The sequence below is a fragment of the Crinia signifera genome, chromosome 8, assembly GCF_055691185.1.
Source record: "Crinia signifera chromosome 8, ASM5569118v1, whole genome shotgun sequence".
NCBI classification, from domain to species: Eukaryota; Metazoa; Chordata; class Amphibia; order Anura; family Myobatrachidae; genus Crinia; species Crinia signifera.
Window position 1 is genome coordinate 15,747,495 of NC_139224.1, and position 23,294 is coordinate 15,770,788.

The 23,294-nt window shown below is 50.1% G+C and overlaps 1 protein-coding gene across 17 annotated transcripts in view; it reads left to right on the forward strand.

Moving 5' to 3' along the window:
- Positions 1–23,294, forward strand: part of DOCK3 (dedicator of cytokinesis 3) — a 244,387-nt gene that overhangs the window by 159,464 nt on the left and 61,629 nt on the right. For 16 of the 17 annotated variants that reach the window (XR_014454283.1, XR_014454285.1, XR_014454279.1 and 13 more), the window contains 19 exons: positions 2–164; positions 3,412–3,518; positions 3,589–3,760; positions 4,758–4,855; positions 5,357–5,440; positions 7,224–7,324; positions 8,353–8,434; positions 8,594–8,764; positions 14,994–15,186; positions 15,378–15,505; positions 15,605–15,751; positions 16,737–16,835; positions 17,584–17,678; positions 20,789–20,864; positions 20,948–21,048; positions 21,719–21,777; positions 21,872–22,020; positions 22,695–22,780; positions 23,067–23,093. Coding sequence is in view for 8 of the 17 variants with exons in the window: in XM_083155809.1 (XP_083011935.1) it covers positions 2–164; positions 3,412–3,518; positions 3,589–3,760; positions 4,758–4,855; positions 5,357–5,440; positions 7,224–7,324; positions 8,353–8,434; positions 8,594–8,764; positions 14,994–15,186; positions 15,378–15,505; positions 15,605–15,751; positions 16,737–16,835; positions 17,584–17,678; positions 20,789–20,864; positions 20,948–21,048; positions 21,719–21,777; positions 21,872–22,020; positions 22,695–22,780; positions 23,067–23,093 (2,138 nt within the window). In the remaining 9 variants the exon portion in view is untranslated. The remainder of the gene's footprint in view (position 1; positions 165–3,411; positions 3,519–3,588; positions 3,761–4,757; positions 4,856–5,356; positions 5,441–7,223; positions 7,325–8,352; positions 8,435–8,593; positions 8,765–14,993; positions 15,187–15,377; positions 15,506–15,604; positions 15,752–16,736; positions 16,836–17,583; positions 17,679–20,788; positions 20,865–20,947; positions 21,049–21,718; positions 21,778–21,871; positions 22,021–22,694; positions 22,781–23,066; positions 23,094–23,294) is intronic. The other variant, XM_083155814.1, reaches the window with a different exon arrangement.

Below are 23,294 nucleotides of genomic sequence, written 5' to 3' on the forward strand. Positions count from 1 at the left end.
GGACTGCGTCAGCCTGGGCACCGGAGAGCCGCCGCGCACTCAGTATCACTCCTTTGTCCTCTATCACAGCAACAGTCCCCGCTGGGGGGAACTCATTAAACTGCCTATCCCTATCGACAGGTTCCGGGGGTCCCATCTACGCTTCGAGTTCAGGCACTGCTCCAGTACGTCGTGGGAGACATCTTCTTCATCATCACTGCTCTCTACCTCTTCTCCTTCACCATCATCACTGCTCTCTACCTCTTCTCCTTCATCATCATCACTGCTCTCTACCTCTTCTCCTTCACCATCACTGCTCTCTACCTCTTCTCCTTCATCATCATCATCACTGCTCTCTACCTCTTCTCCTTCACCATCACTGCTCTCTACCTCTTCTCCTTCATCATCATCACTGCTCTCTACCTCTTCTCCTTCATCATCACTGTTCTCTACCTCTTCTCCTTCATCATCACTGCTCTCTACCTCTTCTCCTTCATCATCATCATCATCACTGCTCTCTACCTCTTCTCCTTCATCATCATCACTGCTCTCTACCTCTTCTCCTTCATCATCACTGCTCTCTACCTCTTCTCCTTCATCATCACTGCTCTCTACCTCTTCTCCTTCATTATCACTGTTCTCTACCTCTTCTCCTTCATCACCACTGCTCTCTACCTCTTCTCCTTCATCATCATCACTGCTCTCTACCTCTTCTCCTTCATCATCACTGCTCTCTAACTCTTCTCCTTCACCATCATCACTGCTCTCTACCTCTTCTCCTTCATCACTGCTCTCTACCTCTTCTCCTTCACCATCATCACTGCTCTCTACCTCTTCTCCTTCATCATCATCATCACTGCTCTCTACCTCTTCTCCTTCACCATCATCACTGCTCTCTACCTCCTTCACCATCATCACTGCTCTCTACCTCCTTCCCATCATCATCACTGCTCTCTACCTCTTCTCCTTCTTCATCATCACTGCTCTCTACCTCTTCTCCATCATCACTGTTTTTAACCTCCTCTCCATCCATCATCACTGCTCTCTACCTCTTTTCCTTCATCATTGCTGCTGTCTACCTTTTCTCCTTCATCATCGCTTCTCTCTACCTCTTCTCCATCGTCACTGTTCTACCTCCTCCCCATCAACATGACTGCTCTCTACCTCTTCTCCTTCATCACTGTTCTCTACCTCTTCTCCTTCATCATCACTGTTCTTTACCTCTTCTCCTTCATCATCACTGCTTTCTACCTCTTCATCATCATCACTGTTCTCTACCTCTTCTCCTTCATCATCACTGCTCTCTACCTCTTCTCCTTCATCATCACTGCTCTCTTCCTCTTTTCCTTCATCATCACTGCTCTCTACCTCTTCTTCATCACTGCTCTCTACCTCTTCTTCATCACTGCTCTCTACCTCTTCACCATCACTGCTCTCTACCTCTTCTCCTTCATCATTATGGTCTCTACATCTTCTCCTTCATCATCACTGCTCTCTACCTCTTCTTCTCCTTCATCATCACTGCTCTCTACCTCTTCTCCTTCACCATCACTGCTCTCTACCTCTTCTCCTTCATCATCACTGCTCTCTACCTCTTCTCCTTCACCATCACTGCTCCCTACCTCTTCTCCTTCATCATCACTGCTCTCTACCTCTTCTCCTTTATCACTGCTCACTACCTCTTCTCCTTCATCATCACTGCTCTCTACCTCTTCTCCTTCATCATCACTGCTCTTTACCTCTTCTCCTTCATCATCACTGCTCTCTACCTCTTCTCCTTCACCATCACTGCTCTCTACCTCTTCTCCATAATCACTGCTCTCTACCTCTTCTCCTTCACCATCACTGCTCTCTACCTCTTCTCCTTCACCATCACTGCTCTCTACCTCTTCTCCTTCACCATCACTGCTCTCTACCTCTTATCCTTCACCATCACTGCTCTCTACCTCTTTTCCTTCACCATCACTGCTCTCTACCTCTTCTCCATCATCACTGCTCTCTACCCCTTCTCCATAATCACTGCTCTCTACCTCTTCTCCTTCATCACCACTGCTCTCTACCTCTTCTCCTTCACCATCACTGCTCTCTACCTCTTCTTCATCACTGCTCACTACCTATTCTCCTTCACCATCACTGCTCTCTACCTCTTCTCCTTCATCATTACTGCTATCTACCTCTTCTCCATCATCACCACTGCTCTCTACCTCTTCTCCTTCATCATCACTGCTCTCTACTTCTTCTCCTTCATCATCACTGCTCTCTACCTCTTCTCCATAATCACTGCTCTCTACCTCTTCTCCTTCACCATCACTGCTCTCTACCTCTTCTCCTTCACCATCACTGCTTTCTACCTCTTCTCCTTCACCATCACTGCTCTCTACCTCTTCTCCTTCATCATCACTGCTCTCTACCTCTTCTCCTTCACCATCACTGCTCTCTACCTCTTCTCCTTCATCACTGCTCACTACCTCTTCTCCTTCACCATCACTGCTCTCTACGTTTTCTCCTTCATCATCAATGCTATCTACCTCTTCTCCATCATCACCACTGCTCTCTATCTCTTCTCCTTCATCATCACTGCTCTCTATCTCTTCTCCTTTATCATCACCGCTCTCTACCTCTTCTTCATCATCACCGCTCTCTACCTCTTCTCCTTCATCATCACCGCTCTCTACTTCTTCTCCTTCATCATAACTGCTCTCTACCTCTTCTTCATCACTGCTCTCTACCTCTTCTCCTTCATTATCACTGCTCTCTACCTCTTCTCCTTCATCATCACTGCTCTCTACCTCTTTTCCTTCATCATCACTGCTCTCTACCTCTTCTTCATCTACCTCTTCTTCAGCTGTTTGGATTCTCCTTTACTCCTCTTCTCCTTCATCATCTTTGCTCTCTACCTCTTCTCCTTCATCATCACTGCTCTCTACCTCTTCTCCTTCATCACTGCACTCTACCTCTTCTCCTTCATCATCACTGCTCTCTACCTCCTACCCATCATCATCACTGCTCTCTACCTCTTCTCTATCGTCACTGCTCTTCACCTCCCCCATCATCATCACTGCTCTCTACCTCCTCTCCATCATCATCATCACTGCTCTCTACCTCCTTCCCATCATCATCACTGCTCAACTCCTCTCCATCATCACTGCTCTCTACCTCCTTTCCTTCACCATCACTGCTCTCTACCTCCTTTCCTTCACCATCACTGCTGTCTCCTTCTTCTCCTTTATCACTGTTTTCTACCTCCTCCCCATCATCTTCCTTGCTCTCTACCTCCTCTCCTTCATCATCGCTGCTCTCTACCTCCTCACCTTCATCATCACTGCTCTCTACCTCCTCACCTTCATCATCGCTGCTCTCTATATCTTCTTCATTATCACTGCTCTTATATCTTTTCCTTTAACACTGTTCTTAATTCTGTCCCCGATTCAGCAAAGGATAAGGGCGAGAAGAAGCTGTTTGGATTCTCCTTTACTCCTCTAATGAGAGACGACGGGACGACGCTGTCTGACGATATCCATGAGTTGTATGTCTACAAGGTACAGAGTAATCCGGTAGTGCCATTGTGCCGCTTCCCATTCCCAGAATCTGATGTATGTCTCTCTGCAGTGTGATGAGAACAGCACCTTCAACAACCACGCACTGTACCTGGGCCTTCCCTGCTGCAAGGATGACCTGAGCGGCTGCCCCAACATCCCGTCCAGTCTGATCTTCCAGCGCAGCCCCAAAGAGACGTTCTGTGTCTCCACCCAGCTCTCCTCAACAAAGCTCACGCAGAACGGTACTGTGCCCGCATCCCTGCCAGCACCTTATTCATCACATAGAGTGGTACTGTGCCCGCATGCCTGCCCACACCTTATTCATCACACAGAGTGGTACTGTGCCCACATCCCTGCCAGCACCTTATTCATCACACAGAGTGGTACTGTGCCCGCATCCCTGCCAGCACCTTATTCATCACACAGAGTGGTACTGTGCCCGCATCCCTGCCCACACCTCTCTGTATCACACAGCGTGGCACTGTGCCCGCATCGCTGCCCACACCTCTCCGTATCACACAGCATGGCACTGTGCCCGCATCCCTGCCCACACCTCTCCATATCACACAGCGTGGCACTGTGCCCGCATCACTGCCCACACCACTTCGTATCACACAGCGTGGCACTGTGCCCGCATCCCTGCCCACACCTCTCCGTATCCCACAGCATGGCTCTGTGCCCGCATCCCTGCCCAGACCTCTCCATATCACACAGCGTGGCACTGTGCCCGCATCCCTGCCCACACATCTCCATATCACACAGCGTGACACTGTGCCTGCATCCCTGCCCACACCTCTCCGTATCACACAGCATGGCACTGTGCCCGCATCCCTGCCCACACATCTCCATATCACACAGCGTGGCACTGTGCCCGCATCCCTGCCCACACCTCTCCGTATCATACAGCATGGCACTGTGCCCGCATCCCCGCCCACACCTCTCCATATCACACAGTGTGGCACTGTGCCCGCATCCCTGCCCACACCTCTCCGTATCACACAGTGTGGCACTGTGCCCGCATCCCTGCCCACAACTCTCCGTATCACACAGTGTGGCACTGTGCCCGCATCCCTGCCCACACCTATCCGTATCACACAGAGTGGCACTGTGCCCGCATCCCTGCCCACACCTCTCCGTATCACACAGTGTGGCACTACTGGAAGTACACCATGCTCATAATCCTATCACAATACAGTTTATCTATTTACTCCCAATGATCTCACACTTTTCCACCAACAGTTGACCTCCTGGCTCTGTTAAAGTGGAAAGCCTACCCTGATCGGATACTGGATATTCTGGGCCGTCTCCGGCACGTGAGCGGGGAGGAGATTGTGAAGGTGAGAGACTGATATCTGATAGAGAAGCCTGTAAGAAATGCAGCAAAGCACCACTAACCTCCGACTGTTAGTAGCTGTGGGCAGTCGGTTCTCCAGGTCACCTGCGCAGTTTGTCCAGTTGTCACTGAGAGGGCTACAATCTGAGTCCTCTCTCATCCATTCAGAAGTTGTGACATATCCTACATGCTCCATGGGATGTGGGCTGGACGACGCATGGATCGCTGGGGAGGGATCGCCACCAGTGGGGGAATGTGATGGGGAGGTTTCACTGGAAAGTGGCTAGGGGGCTGTCATACTGTGCAGATAAAGTATCCTATTTCCATGCATGTTCCGGGGCTCCGTAATAAGCGGTGTGATTACCCAGAGCTCACATCATACTTTTTTCTTTTGTGAAATATTCTAGATGAGAATTGTATTAACTGTAAAAACCTCTTTGTGAAAATAAAATAAATCCAAGTTGTGTGCAGGGTATAGTATGTGTAACGTGTCTGTGCCTGTCAGTTCCTGCAGGACATCCTGGACACGCTGTTTGTGATACTGGATGATAACACTGAGAAGTACGGTCTCCTGGTCTTTCAGTCACTGGTGAGGAAGCTCTGTTACCCAAATGTTCTTTGTTACATCCATTATGTACACGCTAACAAGGTATCTGTGCCAATATCACTGATTATCTCCTTCTGAACACATAAGCAGGTCTCTGAATCCCAGCATTTAATATATAGTATAATAACTCCATTCTATAAGATACACAACAATACAGAAGGTTACTGTGTTCCAGAAATCCTCTCAAACCAGATGGTCTACTGACTTCTGCTGCCTCCAGGTAGATGGAGACAGGAGCATAGTGTGTGCAGTCTGTGGCAGATGTAGGGGGACTCTCCTCGTACCTGCCAGCAGTGTGTATAGGAGACAGGAGCTAGGGGAGCCTGTGCAATTCCCTGTCACCACTTCTCCTCACAGTTGTCACTCACTGCCTGACAGAACACAATTCCCTGTCACTTCTCCGCACAGCTCTCACTCGCTGCCTGACAGAACACAATTCCCTGTCACTTCTCCTCACAGCTCTCACTCACTGCCTGACAGGACACAATTCCCTGTCACTTCTCCTCACAGCTCTCACTCGCTGCCTGACAGGACACAATTCCCTGTCACTTCTCCTCACAGCTCTCACTCACTGCCTGACAGGACACAGTTCCCTGTCACTTCTCCTCACAGCTCTCACTCGCTGCCTGACAGAACACAATTCCCTGTCACTTCTCCTCACAGCTCTCACTCACTGCCTGACAGGACACAGTTCCCTGTCACTTCTCCTAATAACTCTCACTCACTGCCTGACAGGACACAATTCCCTGTCACTTCTTCTCACAGCTCTCACTCGCTGCCTGACAGGACACAGTTCCCTGTCACTTCTCCTCACAGCTCTCACTCACTGCCTGACAGGACACAATTCCCTGTCACTTCCCCTCACAGTTCTCACTCGCTGCCTGACAGGACACAGTTCCCTGTCACTTCTCCTCACAGCTCCCACTCGCTGCCTGACAGGACACAGTTCCCTGTCACTTCTCCTCACAGCTCTCACTCACTGCCTGACAGGACACAGTTCCGTCACTTCTCCTCACAGCTCTCACTCGCTGCCTGACAGGACACAATTCCCTGTCACTTCTCCTCACAGCTCTCACTCGCTGCCTGACGGACACAATTCCCTGTCACTTCTCCTCACAGCTCTCACTCGCTGCCTGACAGGACACAATTCCCTGTCACTTCTCCTCACAGCTCCCACTCGCTGCCTGACAGGACACAGTTCCCTGTCACTTCTCCTCACAGCTCTCACTCACTGCCTGACAGGACACAGTTCCGTCACTTCTCCTCACAGCTCTCACTCGCTGCCTGACAGGACACAATTCCCTGTCACTTCTCCTAATAACTCTCACTCGCTGCCTGACAGGACACAATTCCGTCACTTCTCCTAACAACTCCCACTTGCTGACTGACAGGACACAATTCCCTGTCACTTCTCCTCACAGCTCTCAGTCACTGCCTGACAGGACACAATTCCCTGTCACTTCTCACAGCTCTCACTTGCTGCCTGACAGGAAACAACCCTCTGTCTCCTCTCCTCACAGCTCTAACTGACTTATCCAGCAAATGAACAGGTTATAATATACTGGTATAGAATATTCTTCTTGTTATGTCTTCCCATTAACACATATAAAGCCATTCTATATACAGTACTGTAATACAGCCGCCACCTCATAACGCAGGTAGACAGTATTCTGCCTTTCGCCCATGTTGTGTGTGCAGTCTGTGTCTCTTGTGACTATATCGGCCTCATCTGTGTAATTTACTAATCTGTATTCATCATACACAGGTCTTCATCATAAATCTGCTCCGGGAGAGTAAATATTTCCATTTCCGGCCAGTGTTGGACACTTACATTCAGAAACACTTTGCCGGTGTCCTGGCCTATAGGTAAGAAGACGAATGGATCAGGGTGTGTGGACGTTAGGTTTGTATGGAAATTTGGGGCCATGTTAGGATCTCAGTGGAATCAGGTGCCTTGTGGAGGACGTTGGGTGCCCCTATGTTATGAGTAGAGACAGGATTATATACAACATAAAAAGCTTGAAATAATCATGCAAATATGCATGAAAAATACTTAAAATATGCATAAAAAGTGTTAAAATATGCTACATTAAATAATAAAAAAAGTATTTTTGAACTTATTTATTTAAAAATCAGCATACAATTAGTTGCAAATAAACCTCAAAAATAGGCCCATTAGGCCCACAGCATCTGCAGATGTCTAGTGCTGTACACAGGATTTTTGTTCTTCCTGGCTGCTACAGCAGACCGCACCGTCCAAAGCTCTTCTTGCATCAACTACACGGACCCTCATCTCCAGCGCCGATGGATCAAATGTCAGCATAGCGTGTAAAGGCGGCTCAGTGGAAGGCTTCCTCCCTGCGCCGCATACTCACTGTGACGCAGCATTTCCTCCGCGCCGCGTGATGTCACAACCCTTCTGCCCGCCTCCTCTGCTGCAGAAGTCTGTCTCTTGGTGTAAAGTCCCAGGCCAGGGGCAGGCAAAGGTTCAGGAGCTTCGTAGTGGCATCCGCACTAACTGACTTTTATCAACATGAAATGGCAGCCTAGAGCAGTGTCAGACATAGCGTACATCCAAGGTTCCCCACACTGCGCACATATTGCCCCAGCCTGCACACTCTACCACTACCTGGCCAGCAGCAGCAGGGCAAAGAAGTGCTGTGACTCGCGGGTGGAAAGGGGGCAGGGCCTAAAATATGCACCATCACTAGATTTTAGGTAACATATGCAATAACCAGTGAGAATGGGCAAAATATGCAAATGCATATAATCCTGTCTCTAGTTATGAGGCTTCAGTGTGTAGCCATGAGAGTGAGGAATATTGTAGTGTATGGTAAGGTGGTTCATGCAATCGTCATTACTACCATGTCTGTCATTTGCTGTCTCTTTTCCAGAGAGCTGATCCGATGCTTGAAGTGGTACATGGAGCGTTCAGCAGATCTGGTCAGGCAGGACCACATCCAGGAAGCCATGAGGGTGCGTCACCATGTTGGTTGGATATGGGAGACAAGGGGACAAGGGACAGAAGGGAGGGTGTGATTATAGTTAGTGATTACCCTGACATCATCTTCATTGGCCCTGCACGTGTCACTGCCCTAATACACCCCATGTCCTCTGTACTATCTCCCCACGCAGGCTTTGGAGATCCTCTTCAAGTTCATTGTCCAGTCTCGCCTGCTCTTTGCACGTTCTACGGGGGGCCTGGAGGAGGAACAGTTCCGCTGCAGCATCCACGAACTCTTCCAGTCCATGCGCTTTGTGCTGAGTCTGGACACACGAAGCTCCGATACTCTGCTCTTCACACAGGTGAGCGGGACGGGCGCGCACCCTCACCGACTCCTCAGACAGTGCAGGACTGGCAGCCTGTAACACCTGGTCAGCGGCTTCAGCATAGCCGCCATATGGCTGCCACAATGCTTATTCTGTCTTCTTGTATCTTATTCTCTGTGTTACATTCACATCTCTATTCTGCTTTAAGTGCTTATTGGCCTGTGCTTCACATGTGATCTCCCCCCTCTATCCCCTCTGCCTCTCCCTCTATACCCCCTCTGCTCCTGATCCTCCCTGATACATTTAAAGCAGCCTGCAGCTGGAGGACAGGTCAGCGGATCAGGGGATTCTGATTGTCACAAGACGGGGGGCACTACAAGCCCACCCACAGTCTGCTGTGTAAGTAGACCCCCTCCTTGGTGCACTTGCAGATCGTCAATGCACACCCCAAATAGCTGCAGCACCGTTGCCAATCACTTCCTTCCCGAGGGGAGGCACCGATATTACAGCCTCATTACACGCATGTCATTGCCTCACCTGTAATCTCTGACCCCGGATCCACATGCTCATCAATTCTCCTGTACACACGTGACTGTTGTGCTCCAAACTACCACCCCCTTTATCCAAATCGCTCACTAGCTTGGAATATCCCCAAAATCCCACCTTCATCATGACACCCCTTGTATCACCCTCTCCATCCGCCATTCACCCCCTGCTTTCCCTTCTAATCACGTGACCCATTGAAGTGTCATAATAAATGTGCAAATAAATTAAATAAAAATGGCTGAATGAATCAGGGGTAGGCAGTGCAGGCCCGGAGGTCGGAGAACAGTCCCGGGTGTGTCTTTTGTGTGTTGTACTTTCTTTGTACAGTAACAGTCTTCCGGTGTGTGTGTGTGTGTGTGTGTGTGTGTGTGTGTGTGTGTGTGTGTGCTCACTGCAGTAATGCAAAACCACCATCCTGTTTTACGTTACAAGACTATTACAGGGTTGCCGGATGCCTCACATTCCGGCTGCACTGCTTTGAGTCCATTTCTGCACTAACTGTGCCCTGAATGCTGTGTGCACCAGAGGGGACCATTACATTAGAGTTCTTGCTACGTTGTATTGTATAAAATATAAGGGACCTCGCTGCCCCCTTGTTGTTTGTGCTTATTTACATAAAAGTGCTGTATTAGGAAACCAAGAAAAAGTTCTGCTTAGTGTGTAGGAGGCATTATCATAGCATGGAGAGAGATAATGAACTAACCAATCAGCTTTCAACTCTCATTTTACAGGCTGTGAAGGAAGAAAATGAGATGAGCTCATTGGTTGGTGCTTTATCTCTCCATGCTTTGATCTATGGGGGGTATTCAGAACTGGTCGATGCTGTGCGAAATAGCAGCGGCCTGCGATCAGTTAGTCGATGCCCCACCAGGTGAATTGCGGATATATCGCCGATGATTGTCCAGCTCCAAATCCATGCGCAACGCACTCACCATCAAATGATTTTTCCAGTCTGTGCGTAAGGCTGACCCGTCCACAACTGTGTGACAGAGGCAGGCTGATTGGGGCAGGAGCTGACATCACAGACCCTCCCCCGATAACACCTGGGCACGCCTACGCTGACATCACAGACCCTGATAACGCCTGGGCACGCCTACGCTGACATCACAGACCCTGATAACGCCTGGGCACGCCTACGCTGACATCACAGACCCTCCCCTGATAACGCCTACGCTGATGTCACAGACCCTGATAACGCCTGGGCACGCCTACGCTGATGTCACAGACCCTGATAACGCCTGGGCACGCCTACGCTGATGTCACAGACCCTCCCCCGATAACACCTGGGCACGCCTACGCTGACATCACAGACCCTGATAACACCTGGGCACGCCTACGCTGACATCACAGACCCTCACCTGATAACGCCTGGGCACGCCTATGCTGATGTCACAGACCCTCCTCCGATAACACCTGGGCACGCCTACGCTGATATCACAGACCCTGATAACGCCTGGGCACGCCTACGCTGACATCACAGACCCTCCTCCGATAACACCTGGGCACGCCTACGCTGACATCACAGACCCTGATAACGCCGATGATTGTCCAGCTGCAAATCCATGCGCAACGCACTCACCATCAAATGATTTTTCCAGTCTGTGCGTAAGGCTGACCCGTCCACAACTGTGTGACAGAGGCAGGCTGATTGGGGCGGGAGCTGACATCACAGACCCTCCCCCGATAACGCCTGGGCATGCCTACGCTGATGTCACAGACCCTCCCCCGATAACACCTGGGCACGCCTACGCTGACATCACAGACCCTGATAACGCCTGGGCACGCCTACGCTGACATCACAGACCCTGATAACGCCTGGGCACGCCTACGCTGACATCACAGACCCTCCCCTGATAACGCCTACGCTGATGTCACAGACCCTGATAACGCCTGGGCACGCCTACGCTGATGTCACAGACCCTGATAACGCCTGGGCACGCCTACGCTGATGTCACAGACCCTCCCCCGATAACACCTGGGCACGCCTACGCTGACATCACAGACCCTGATAACACCTGGGCACGCCTACGCTGACATCACAGACCCTCCCCTGATAACGCCTGGGCACGCCTACGCTGATGTCACAGACCCTCCTCCGATAACACCTGGGCACGCCTACGCTGACATCACAGACCCTGATAACGCCTGGGCACGCCTACGCTGACATCACAGACCCTCCTCCGATAACACCTGGGCACGCCTACGCTGACATCACAGACCCTGATAACGCCTGGGCACGCCTACGCTGATACTACAGACCCTTCCCTGATAACGCCTACGCTGATGTCACAGACCTTGATAACGCCTGGGCACACCTACGCTGACATCACAGACCCTGATAACACCTGGGCACGCCTACGCTGACATCACAGACCCTCCCCTGATAACACCTGGGCACGCCTACGCTGACATCACAGACCCTCCCCAGGGCACGCCTGCATTTTTCCCAACACTCCCAGAAAATCAAACTGTGGCCGGGTTCCGTATTGAAAAGTTTGATCATTGATCGGCTTGTGAACTCGCACAGCAGCAATCCGGTCTGAATAACCCCTATAGTCACTCCCTAATAAGTAGTAATTAGGATCTATAGAAATTGAGTATAAGGCGCCAGCGTTCCGCTGTAGACGACTTGGTTGCTGGACACCTGAGATGCGTCTGGCTCAGGACTCCGCCCTGCACTCACTGAAACGCTGCTTATTAATATCTTATTTTTAGAAGCCGCCGCTCAGTTGCTGACCTTGAGTGGCAATGTATAATGGAGACAGATTGTCTCGCTGTGCTCTGTTTGTGCCAATACGCGGCTTTCTGTGACCTTCTGGCATCCACCAAATTGTCACATTCACAAAGAAATGCCGTTCCCTGGCAGGGGATATCTGGCGCATGATTTATTGTTAATGATAAGTGCAGGTTAGCAGCACTGGGGACAGATGGGGACCAAATAATGCTGAACATGTGCCACAGACCTCTCTGCCTGTGTGGGGTGATAAATAGCTATAGTGGAACTACAAGCACAAGCATGCCCTGACAATGATCAGAATCATTGTGTGCAGTGACATGATCCTGTCAGTATTAGAGACACAGCTACAGTGTACATTATAAGGAATAAGACAGCCGTGTATTCTGATGAGCTGGAAATGTGGTATCACCTTGATGCATATGTAATAGGGTCTGAGGTACGGGTGCTGGAGGTACGGCCCGGGTGCTGGAGGTACGGGTGCTGGAGGTACGAGGTGCTGGAGGTACGGGTGCTAGAGGTATGGGGGGCTGGAGGTACGGGGTGCTGGAGGTACGGGGTGCTGGAGGTACGGGTGCTAGAGGTACGGACGGGGTGCTGGAGGTACGGGTGCTAGAGGTACGGGGTGCTGGAGGTATGGCCTGGGTGCTGGAGGTACGGGGTGCTGGAGGTATGGCCCGGGTGCTGGAGGTACGGGTGCTGGATGTTCTGCACTTTTTACATCCAATCGGTTGCACGACGTGGGAATTGAGCCAAAATTGCTCTGGTGTGTACCCAGCCTTCCGTTACAGGGGTGAGGGTTTTGTTTTTTTAAACACTAGGCCCAGGTGTACCATGCTATTTCTGTGTGCTGAGCCATAGCGTGTTGTTATTCTGTATGCTGAGCCATGGCATGTTGTTATTCTGTATGCTGAGCCATGGCGTGTTGTTATTGTGTATGCTGAGCCATGGCATGTTGTTAATTCTGTATGCTGAGCCATGGCGTGTTGTTATTCTGTATGCTGAGCCATGGCGTGTTGTTATTCTGTATGCTGAGCCATGATGTGTTGTTCTGTATGCTGAGCCATGGCGTGTTGTTGTTCTGTATGCTGAGCCATGGCGTGTTGTTATTCTGTATGCTGAGCCATGATGTGTTGTTGTTCTGTATGCTGAGCCATGGCGTGTTGTTATTCTGTATGCTGAGCCATGATGTGTTGTTGTTCTGTATGTTGAGCCATAGCGTGTTCTTGTTCTGTATGCTGGGCCACAGAGTGTTGTTGTTCTGTATGCTGAGCCATGACGTGTTGTTTATTCTGTATGCTGAGCCATGGTGTGTTGTTTAGCCTGTATGTTGAGCTTGCTGTTGTTGTTATTCTGTATGTTGAGCGCGCCATTGTTGTTATTCTGTATGTTGAGCGTGCCGTTGTTGTTGTTCTGTATGCGAAGCTTGCCGTTGTTGTTGTTCTGTATGTTGAGCGCACCGTTGTTGTCATTATGTATGTTGAGAGCGCCGTTGTTGTCATTATGTATGTTGAGCGCGCCGTTGTTGTCATTATGTATGTTGAGCGCGCCGTTGTTGTCATTATGTATGTTTAGCGCGCCGTTGTTGTTATTTTTTATGTTAAGCGCGATGTTGTTGTTATTCTGTATGTTGAGCGCGCCGTTGTTGTTCTGTGTGTTGAGAGTGCCGTTGTTGTTATTCTGTATGTTGAGCGCACCGCTGTTATCATTCTGTATGTTGAGCGCAGTGTTGTTGTTATTCTGTATGTTGAGTGCGCCGTTGTTGTTATTCTATATGTTGAGTGTGCCGTTGTTGTCATTCTGTATGTTGAGCGTGCCGTTGTTGTTATTCTGTATGTTGAGTGCAATGTTCTTGTCATTCTGTATGTTGAGCGCGCCGTTATTGTCATTCTGTATGCTGAGTGCACCGTTGTTTGTTATTCTGTATATTGAGCGTGCCGTTGTTGTTATTCTGTATGTTGAGCGCGCCATTGTTGTTATTCTGTATGTTGAGCGCGCCGTTATTGTCATTCTCTATGCTGAGTGCACCGTTGTTTGCTATTCTGTATATTGAGCGTGCCGTTGTTGTTATTCTGTATGTTGAGCGCGCCATTGTTGTCATTCTGTATGTTGAGCACACCGTTATTGTCATTCTGTATGCTGAGTGCACCGGTTTTTGTTATTCTGTGTGTTGAGAGCGCCGTTGTTGTCATTCTGTATGTTGAGTGCGCCGTTGTTGTCATTCTGTATGTTGAGTGCGCCGTTGTTGTCATTCTGTATGCTGAGTGCACCGGTTTTTGTTATTCTGTACATTGAGCACGCCGTTGTTGTCATTCTGTATGTTAAGTGCGCCGTTGTTGTCATTCTGTATGTTGAGCGCGCCGTTGTTGTTATTCTGTATGTTGAGCGCGCCATTGTTGTTATTCTGTATGTTGAGCGCGCCGTTATTGTCATTCTCTATGCTGAGTGCACCGTTGTTTGCTATTCTGTATATTGAGCGTGCCGTTGTTGTTATTCTGTATGTTGAGCGCGCCATTGTTGTCATTCTGTATGTTGAGCACACTGTTATTGTCATTCTGTATGCTGAGTGCACCGGTTTTTGTTATTCTGTGTGTTGAGAGCGCCGTTGTTGTCATTCTGTATGTTGAGTGCGCCGGTGTTGTCATTCTGTATGTTGAGTGCGCCGTTGTTGTCATTCTGTATGCTGAGTGCACCGGTTTTTATTATTCTGTACATTAAGCACGCCGTTGATGTCATTCTGTATGTTGAGCGCGCCGTTGTTGTTATTTTGTATGTTGAGCGCGCCGTTGTTGTCATTCTGTATGTTGAGTGCGCCGTTGTTGTCATTCTGTATGTTGAGCGCGCCGTTGTTGTTATTTTGTATGTTGAGCACACCGTTGTTGTCATTCTGTACGTTGAGCGCTCCGTTGTTTTCATTCTGTATGTTGAGCGCTCTGTTGTTGTCATTCTGTATGCTAAGCCATGATGTGTTGGTGCTCCTTGCAGGCCGCCCTACTCAGCTCGTTTCCAGCCATCTTTGAGGAGCTGCTGCACATGTTCTCTGTGACGGAGGTGGCGGAGTTCGTACGAGGGACGCTCAGCAGCCTGCCCAGCACCCTGCACCTGGGACAGTCCATGGATGTGGTCAAGCTTCAATCTATCGGCCGCACTGTGGACTGCCGGCTCTTCACATTCCCAGGTGGGGGGGCTATTGAGTCTTGTACTCTGCACCTTGTATTGCACTTTTCCTGCCCAATCCTATGGCCAGTGCCAGCTACGTGCGAGCTGAGTGATTGGGAATCACCAACTACAATGAGGGTTTGGTCTGTGCCTGGCTCTGTGCTGCTAAGCCCGGCAGTTACCTATGTACGGTTTTGTGTCTTCCTACAGATGCTCGCCGGATACTCCTACCGGTCGTCTTACATCATATCCACCTCCACCTGCGTCAGCAGAAGGAGCTCCTGGTATGTTCCGGGATACTCAGCAGCATCTTCTCCATCATCAAGAACAGCTCTACGGTGAGACGCGCGATCCGGGTCACCGGCATATAAACCGTACGCAGCTCACATTCCTGGTCCCAGGCCAGACAGCTACTGACGTTGTTCTCTCCCCGGCAGGAGGTGGATGTGGGAGAGGAGGTCCAGATGCTACAGGAGAGTCTCCTGGATGTTCTTCTTCAGACCCTGCTGATTATAATGAGTAAATCTCAGGCCCAGGAGGCGGTAAGAGGCCAGCGGTGCCCACAGTGTACAGCAGAGATCACTGTTAGTAATTAACATTCACTTCTTTTTTCTAATCCCTCATCCATCTCATCATCCTCATCGCCCCTCATAGGCCTGAATGTGCCTCCAGGTAGATGACTGACCCTGCAGGTTGGTACATTGGGCATGCACAATGTAATGGTCAGATTGCAGCCTCGTTGTAACCAAGTGTGTTCCTCTTCCTATCCATGGTCATTTGTCGCAGTGTGCCCTGTACAGTACTAGATGCCTACAGGCAAGTGCAGACCGCTGATGTGAGCAGGTTATGCTTCACTTACTCAGATTTATAATTGCATTCAAAGTTTAAAGTCTTTTGTAATAATGTCCAAACGTGCATTGGATTAAATAGTGTCTTTTGTTTGCACGACTTGTCCTCTCTATCCAGGCCCAGGTGAAGGATGGCGTCCCATCAGTAGGGATTCCGACAGTCAGTAGATGTCGGAATCCCTCACTGTTAAAAGCCCGGCAGTTGGGATCCCGACTAAAGGTGCCCATACACTAGTAGGATTTATCTTCAGATCTGGCTGGTTGGAACAAAAACATGGTTATGGATGAGTGACAGTTTGTCAGTTTTCCAGCATTTCCAAGCAAATGGTCAACTGTCATTTGCTCATCCATAACCAGGTTTTTGTTCCAACCAGACAGATCTGCAGTTAAATCTGTGTGTGTATGGCCACCTTAACAGGGGCCATTCCCACTCGCGGGGGTCCGCAACCCTCATAGTTGGTCTAATGACCATCAGAATCTTGACTATCGAGAGGTCATTCCACACCCATCCGTTGCTCCAACCTGAAGGGAAGGAAATAAGACCGTATCGCTTTCACAGCGTTCTAGAACCTGCACAATGCTTAACGCTCTTATATAATAACCCGTAGGGCTGGAATAACAGGATGCTCATTGCTGATCTAATGTCTCATCTCATGTACAGTATCCTTTATTGCTTACCCCTATAATATACTGACTTGTTCTGACTCTTCACCCCCACCAGGGGGAGTATGTTTCCTGCCTCCTCTCACTGCTGCGTTTGATGTCAGATACTCATTACCAGCATCTACTGCACAATTTCCAGAGCAAGGAAGAGCTCAAGGTGAGGAGATGGCCTGCATGTAGGTATGGCTGTTCCTACTTTCCATGTGTAGGGACAGTTAGTCCACACAGCACCATGCTATTGTTATTAATGGGAGTCCCGCTGTAAGTGTACAGTTCTACAGTATATGTTGTGCAGCTGCGGGGCATACAGCCTGGTTTATATATTCCATATACAGTAACGGTTCCTCAGATTTCTCTGCCTGCTCCCAGCCTGCGGCCAGACAGTGGATGGCTGTCAGCAGGCTGATTGGTGGATGGAGGGAGCTCTCCACCAATCAGAGGCCCTACAGGCAGTCATGGTACAGAAGCAAGTTAGTAGATGGGGCAGGACAGCAGGAGGGGAATGTTCTAATTCTTTCATTGGTTCCTGTGAATGGTTGTGTATTGGCCCCCGTGCATTGCTTGGCTCAGGGCCACACTACTGATAAAATGGCCCTGCATACGGCGGTAGATATAACACATAATATAAGTGTTTAGCTTTCTGTATTTATATGAAATTAATGTGGAATCGAGTTTGGAGGCTTAAAACAAAACTAACATACTGTATGCAAACACTTGGTGAGTGGGTTCCGTACAGATGTTTTCTCGCTAGTTTGCAATTCGCCATGTGTCGCGATATGTGTGCAACTGGAATTGGTTTCGCTAGCTGTGGCTTACTGATGATATTGGGGGAATGCCGATATCACGTACTGTACCACAATGATGGCTCCTGGTATAATCCACATTATGTGGGGTTCTTTATTCAGGAATTTCTGCTGAAGATCTTCTGTGTCTTCCGGAACCTGCAGAAGTTGAGCGTCTTCCCTCCGGACTGGACGGTGATGAGACTGCTGGCCAGCAAGTAAGAGCTCTGCCAATTCTGCAGGGCACTGCAGCCGTATACAGACATGCACACAGGGCACTGCAGCCGTATACAGACATGCACACAGGGCACTGCAGCCGTATACAGACATGCACGTAGGGCACTGCAGCCATATACAGACATGCACACAGGGCACTGCAGCCGTAAACAGACATGCACTCAGGGCACTGCAGCCGTATACAGACATGAACACAGGGCACTGCAGCCGTATACAGACATGCACACAGGGCACTGCAGCCGTATACAGACATGCACACAGGGCACTGCAGCCGTATACAGACATGCACACAGGGCACTGCAGCCGTATACAGACATGCACGTAGGGCACTGCAGCCGTATACAGACATGCACACAGGGCACTGCAGCCGTAAACAGACATGCACTCAGGGCACTGCAGCCGTATACAGACATGAACACAGGGCACTGCAGCCGTATACAGACATGCACACGGCACTGCAGCCGTATACAGATATGCACACAGGACACTGCAGCCATATACAGACATGCACACAGGGCACTGCAGCCACATACAGACATACACACAGGGCACTGCAGCCACACACAGACTTGCTCGCAGGACACTGCAGCCGTATACAGACATGCACACAGGGCCCTGCAGCCGTATACAGACATGCACATAGGGCACTGCAGCCGTATACAGACATGCACGTAGGGCACTGCAGCCACACACAGACATGCACACAGGGCACTGCAGCCGTATACAGACATGAACACAGGGTACTGTAGCCACACACAGACATGCTCACAGGGTACTGCAGCCGTATACAGACATACACACAGGGCACTGCAGCCGTATACGGACATGCACACAGGGCACTGCAGCCGTATACAGACATGAACGCAGGACACTGCAGCCGTATACAGACGTGCACACAGGGCACTGCAGCCGTATACAGACGTGCACACAGGGCACTGCAGCCGTATACAGACATGCACACAGGGCACTGCAGCCGTATACAGACATGCACACAGGGCACTGCACCCGTATACAGACATGCACACAGGGCACTGCAGCCGTCTACAGACATGCACACAGGGCACTGCAGCCGTCTACAGACATGCACACAGGGCACTGCAGCCGTCTACAGACATGCACACAGGGCACTGCAGCCACACACAGACATGCACACAGGGCACTGCAGCCGTATACAGACATGCACACAGGGCACTGCAGCCGTATACAGACATGCACACAGGGCACTGCAGCCATATATAGACATGCACACAGGGCACTGCAGCCACACACAGACATGCACACAGCACACTGCAGCCGTATACAGACATGCACACAGGGCACTGCAGCCATATACAGACATGCACACAGTGCACTGCAGCCATCTACAGACATGCACACAGGGATCTGCAGCCGTATACAGACATGCACACAGGGCACTGCAGCCGTATACAGACATGCACACAGGGCACTGCAGCCGTATATAGACATGCACACAGGGCACTGCAGCCGTATACAGACATGCACGCAGGGCACTGCAGCCGTATACAGACATGCACGCAGGGCACTGCAGCCGTATACAGACATGCTCGCAGGGCACTGCAGCTGTATACAGACATGCACACAGGGCACTGCAGCCGTATACAGACGTGCACACAGGGCACTGCAGCCGTATACAGACGTGCACACAGGGCACTGCAGCCGTATACAGATGTGCACACAGGACACTGCAGCCACACACAGACATGCACACAGGGTACTGCAGCTGTATACAGACATGCACACAGGGCACTGCAGCCGTATACAGACATGCACACAGGGCACTGCAGCCGTATACAGACATGCACACAGGGCACTGCAGCCACACACAGACATGCACACAGCACACTGCAGCCGTATACAGACATGCACACAGGGCACTGCAGCCGTATACAGACATGCACACAGGGCACTGCAGCCGTATACAGACATGCACACAGGGCACTGCAGCCGTCTACAGACATGCACACAGGGCACTGCAGCCGTCTACAGACATGCACACAGGGCACTGCAGCCGTATACAGACATGCACACAGGGCACTGCAGCCGTATACAGACATGCACGCAGGGCACTGCAGCCGTATACAGACATGCACGCAGGGCACTGCAGCCGTATACAGACATGCTCGCAGGGCACTGCAGCTGTATACAGACATGCACACAGGGCACTGCAGCCGTATACAGACGTGCACACAGGGCACTGCAGCCGTATACAGATGTGCACACAGGACACTGCAGCCACACACAGACATGCACACAGGGTACTGCAGCTGTATACAGACATGCACACAGGGCACTGCAGCCGTATACAGACATGCACACAGGGCACTGCAGCCGTATACAGACATGCACACAGGGCACTGCAGCCACACACAGACATGCACACAACACACTGCAGCCGTATACAGACATGCACACAGGGCACTGCAGCCGTATACAGACATGCACACAGGGCACTGCAGCCGTCTACAGATTTGCACACAGTGCACTGCAGCCATATACAGACATGCACACAGGGCACTGCAGCCACACTCAGACATGCTCGCATGCCACTGCAGCCGTATACAGACATGCACGCAGGGCACTGCAGCTGTATACAGACATGCACATAGGGCACTGCAGCCATATACAGACATGCACAAAGTGCACTGCAGCCATATACAGGCATGCACACAGGGCACTGCAGCCGTATACAGACATGCTCGCAGGGCACTGCAGCCATATACAGACATGTACCCAGGACACTGCAGCCGTATACAGACATGCACTGCGCTCACTGCACACATATAACAAGGTTCATGCAGCATAAATGTACGGGGACCTGTAGCACCTAGCCAGCTGTTTACTGTCATTATTGCATTTGTATAGCTGATTGCTGTCTGTTTCGGCACCCATTGGATAACACACAGTAGAAGCCAATATATTGTGCTCTGGACCAAGTGATTATACAAATTCTGTTTTTCAATATATTGGGAACTAGTGACATCATCAATGACATCACGCCTACGTAATGTTCACGGAGACCGTTGCCTCCTCCACTGGGTGTCCGTAGCGTTAACCTGTTATCTTTTCCCAGCATCATAGTGACGACTGTCCAGTACGTGTCTCCAGCTGTGCACAAGAACTTCGGTGAAGGGGATTTCGACTTTAAGGTGCCCACCTTTATTATGGCAGTAACTTGGTCCGGTATCGGCGTACGCTGCCCTTGGTCACAGGCCTGTTATTTGTCACCTAGGTATGGAACTCCTATTTCAGCCTGGCCGTGCTTTTCATTAATCAGCCCAGCCTGCAGCTGGAGAACTTTGCTGCAGGCAAGAGGAGGCGGATCCTAGACAAGTAAGTGTTCCGTCCATATACTGCGCCAGTAGCATGGAGTATGTTGTACTGAGCACGGAGTCCATAGTACTGAGCATGCAGTCCATAGTACTGAGCATTTAGCCAATAGTACTTAGCTTTCATCAGCTAAGAGGCTGGGAGAGATGGTAATTGGTGAAAAATAAAAATATAAAAGTAAAATAATGCAATGTGTCCCTAGCACTGGGCACTGAGTCACTAGTACTGAGCAGTGTGTCACTAGCACTGAGTCACTACCGCAGAGCATTGAGTCGCTAGCACCGGGCACTGAGTCGCTAGTGCTGAGTCGTGTGTCACTAGCACTGAGACACTATCATAGAACATTGAGTCACTAGCACTGGACAATGGGTCACTGGCAGAGGACAATGAGTCGCTAGCAGAGGGCAATAAGTCGCTAGCAGAGGCCAATGAATCACTAGCGTCGGGCAATAAGTCGCTAGCGTCGGGCGATCAGTCGCTAACGATGGGCAATGAATCACTAGCGGTTGGCGATGAGCCACTAACTCAGGGCAATGAGTCACGAACGCTGAGACGCTAGCGCAGAGCATTGAGTCGCTAGCACTGGACAATGAGTCACTAGCGCTGAGCAGTGAGTTAATAGAGAAGGTTGTCCTTAGTCTTTTGCATTAAGTATCCGTCTCGTCTTTTGCAGATATGGCGACATGCGTGTGATGATGACATATGAGCTGTTCAACATGTGGCAGAACCTGGGTAGGTGGCAGTACGCGGTATATATTTCTTTGGATGGTTCCCTTCCGTCAACCATTCCTCAACCTGTGTCCTGTCTATTCTACGTGTACTCTAGGGGAGCACAAATATCACTTTATCCCAGGCATGATCGGACCTTTCCTGGGCGTATCACTCGTCCCCCAACCTGAGGTGCGAAATATCATGATCCCCATTTTCCATGACATGATGGATTGTGAGCAGCAGCGGAATGGGAACTTCAAGCAGGTGAGAGGAGAAAACGCGTCAGGGATTTGTCTATACGGAAAGTCGCTGGTGTCAGTAGATAACTGGGAGCGATGCTTCTTATCGAGGAAGACCACATATACATAGCATCCTATGTAATGTAAATGTTTCCCAGGATGTCACAGTAGCTCTCTCCAGTCCCTGTATGAAGTTGCCCCATACACAGTGCCATTTTCATATGAACGCCTTGCCCACATACTGACTCTCAGGGGTGAGTATGTACAAAGCTTCATTTCCCTGCATTTCTTGGTTACATCTCAGGTTTTAGGAAGACAGTCAGATGTTATTAATCAGAACGGTGATATGATGTAGAATAGGTGTCACTTAATGAGGAACTACAAGTCCCAGCAAGGGCTCACTAAGCATATAAGGGGTAGCCTGTAGCTATTTAGTTATTGTGGAACTACAAATCCTATCATAGTCTATCTAGTTATAGCAACGGTAGGTAACCCAGTGCTTCTGTTGTAGAACTACAAGTGCCAGCATGCGTGCCAGACTACCTTTAGTTCACCTTGAACGTCTTTCCTGAGACACACACACATACAATGACATAACCTGATTGTTGCTGTGTTATACCGTGTCCCTGTTACACTGTCTGCTGTGTGACGTAGCCCAGCCGTCCCCGTCTGTGTGACATCACACGTGTATCTTTGCAGGTGGAGGCCGAGCTGATTGATAAACTGGACACTCTGGTCTCAGAGGGGAAAGGAGACGAGAACTACCGCGAGCTCTTCAGCCTCCTGTGAGTGCCGCCTTTCTCCCCCCCCCCCACCCAGATAATGAGGACTATACGGCTGTAGCCGAGGGCTGGTAGCTAATGGGAGCACAGGATTCAGCCGAGCACAGCGACAGGCAACCTGCGTCTCTTCTGCTGCCGTGGAACTGGTACAGCATGCTGGGACTTGTAGTTCCCCAGTAGTGGGAGAGCAGCAGGTTACCTGCCCCTGCAGGACAGTGTGATAGGTCAGGTGTATGGTTCCAGATGGTGATGTATGTATATTTGTGTCCCACCCGCACTGCCGCTGCAGCTCCCAGCTGTTTGGTCCATATCCCAGGTAAGGTATATTTATACACTTATTATTGCACGTTTATACGGAGACATGCATGCACATTATTATATGTGTCCCACTTATTCATGTATTTAGTACCCTCAGTTTTTATTTGATGTGTGGTCATCTGTTGCTGTGTGTATTGGGCCATAGATACTCTGTGGCCTCTCTATTAGTTACCCCTATACATCAGCCAGTCCCATGGCA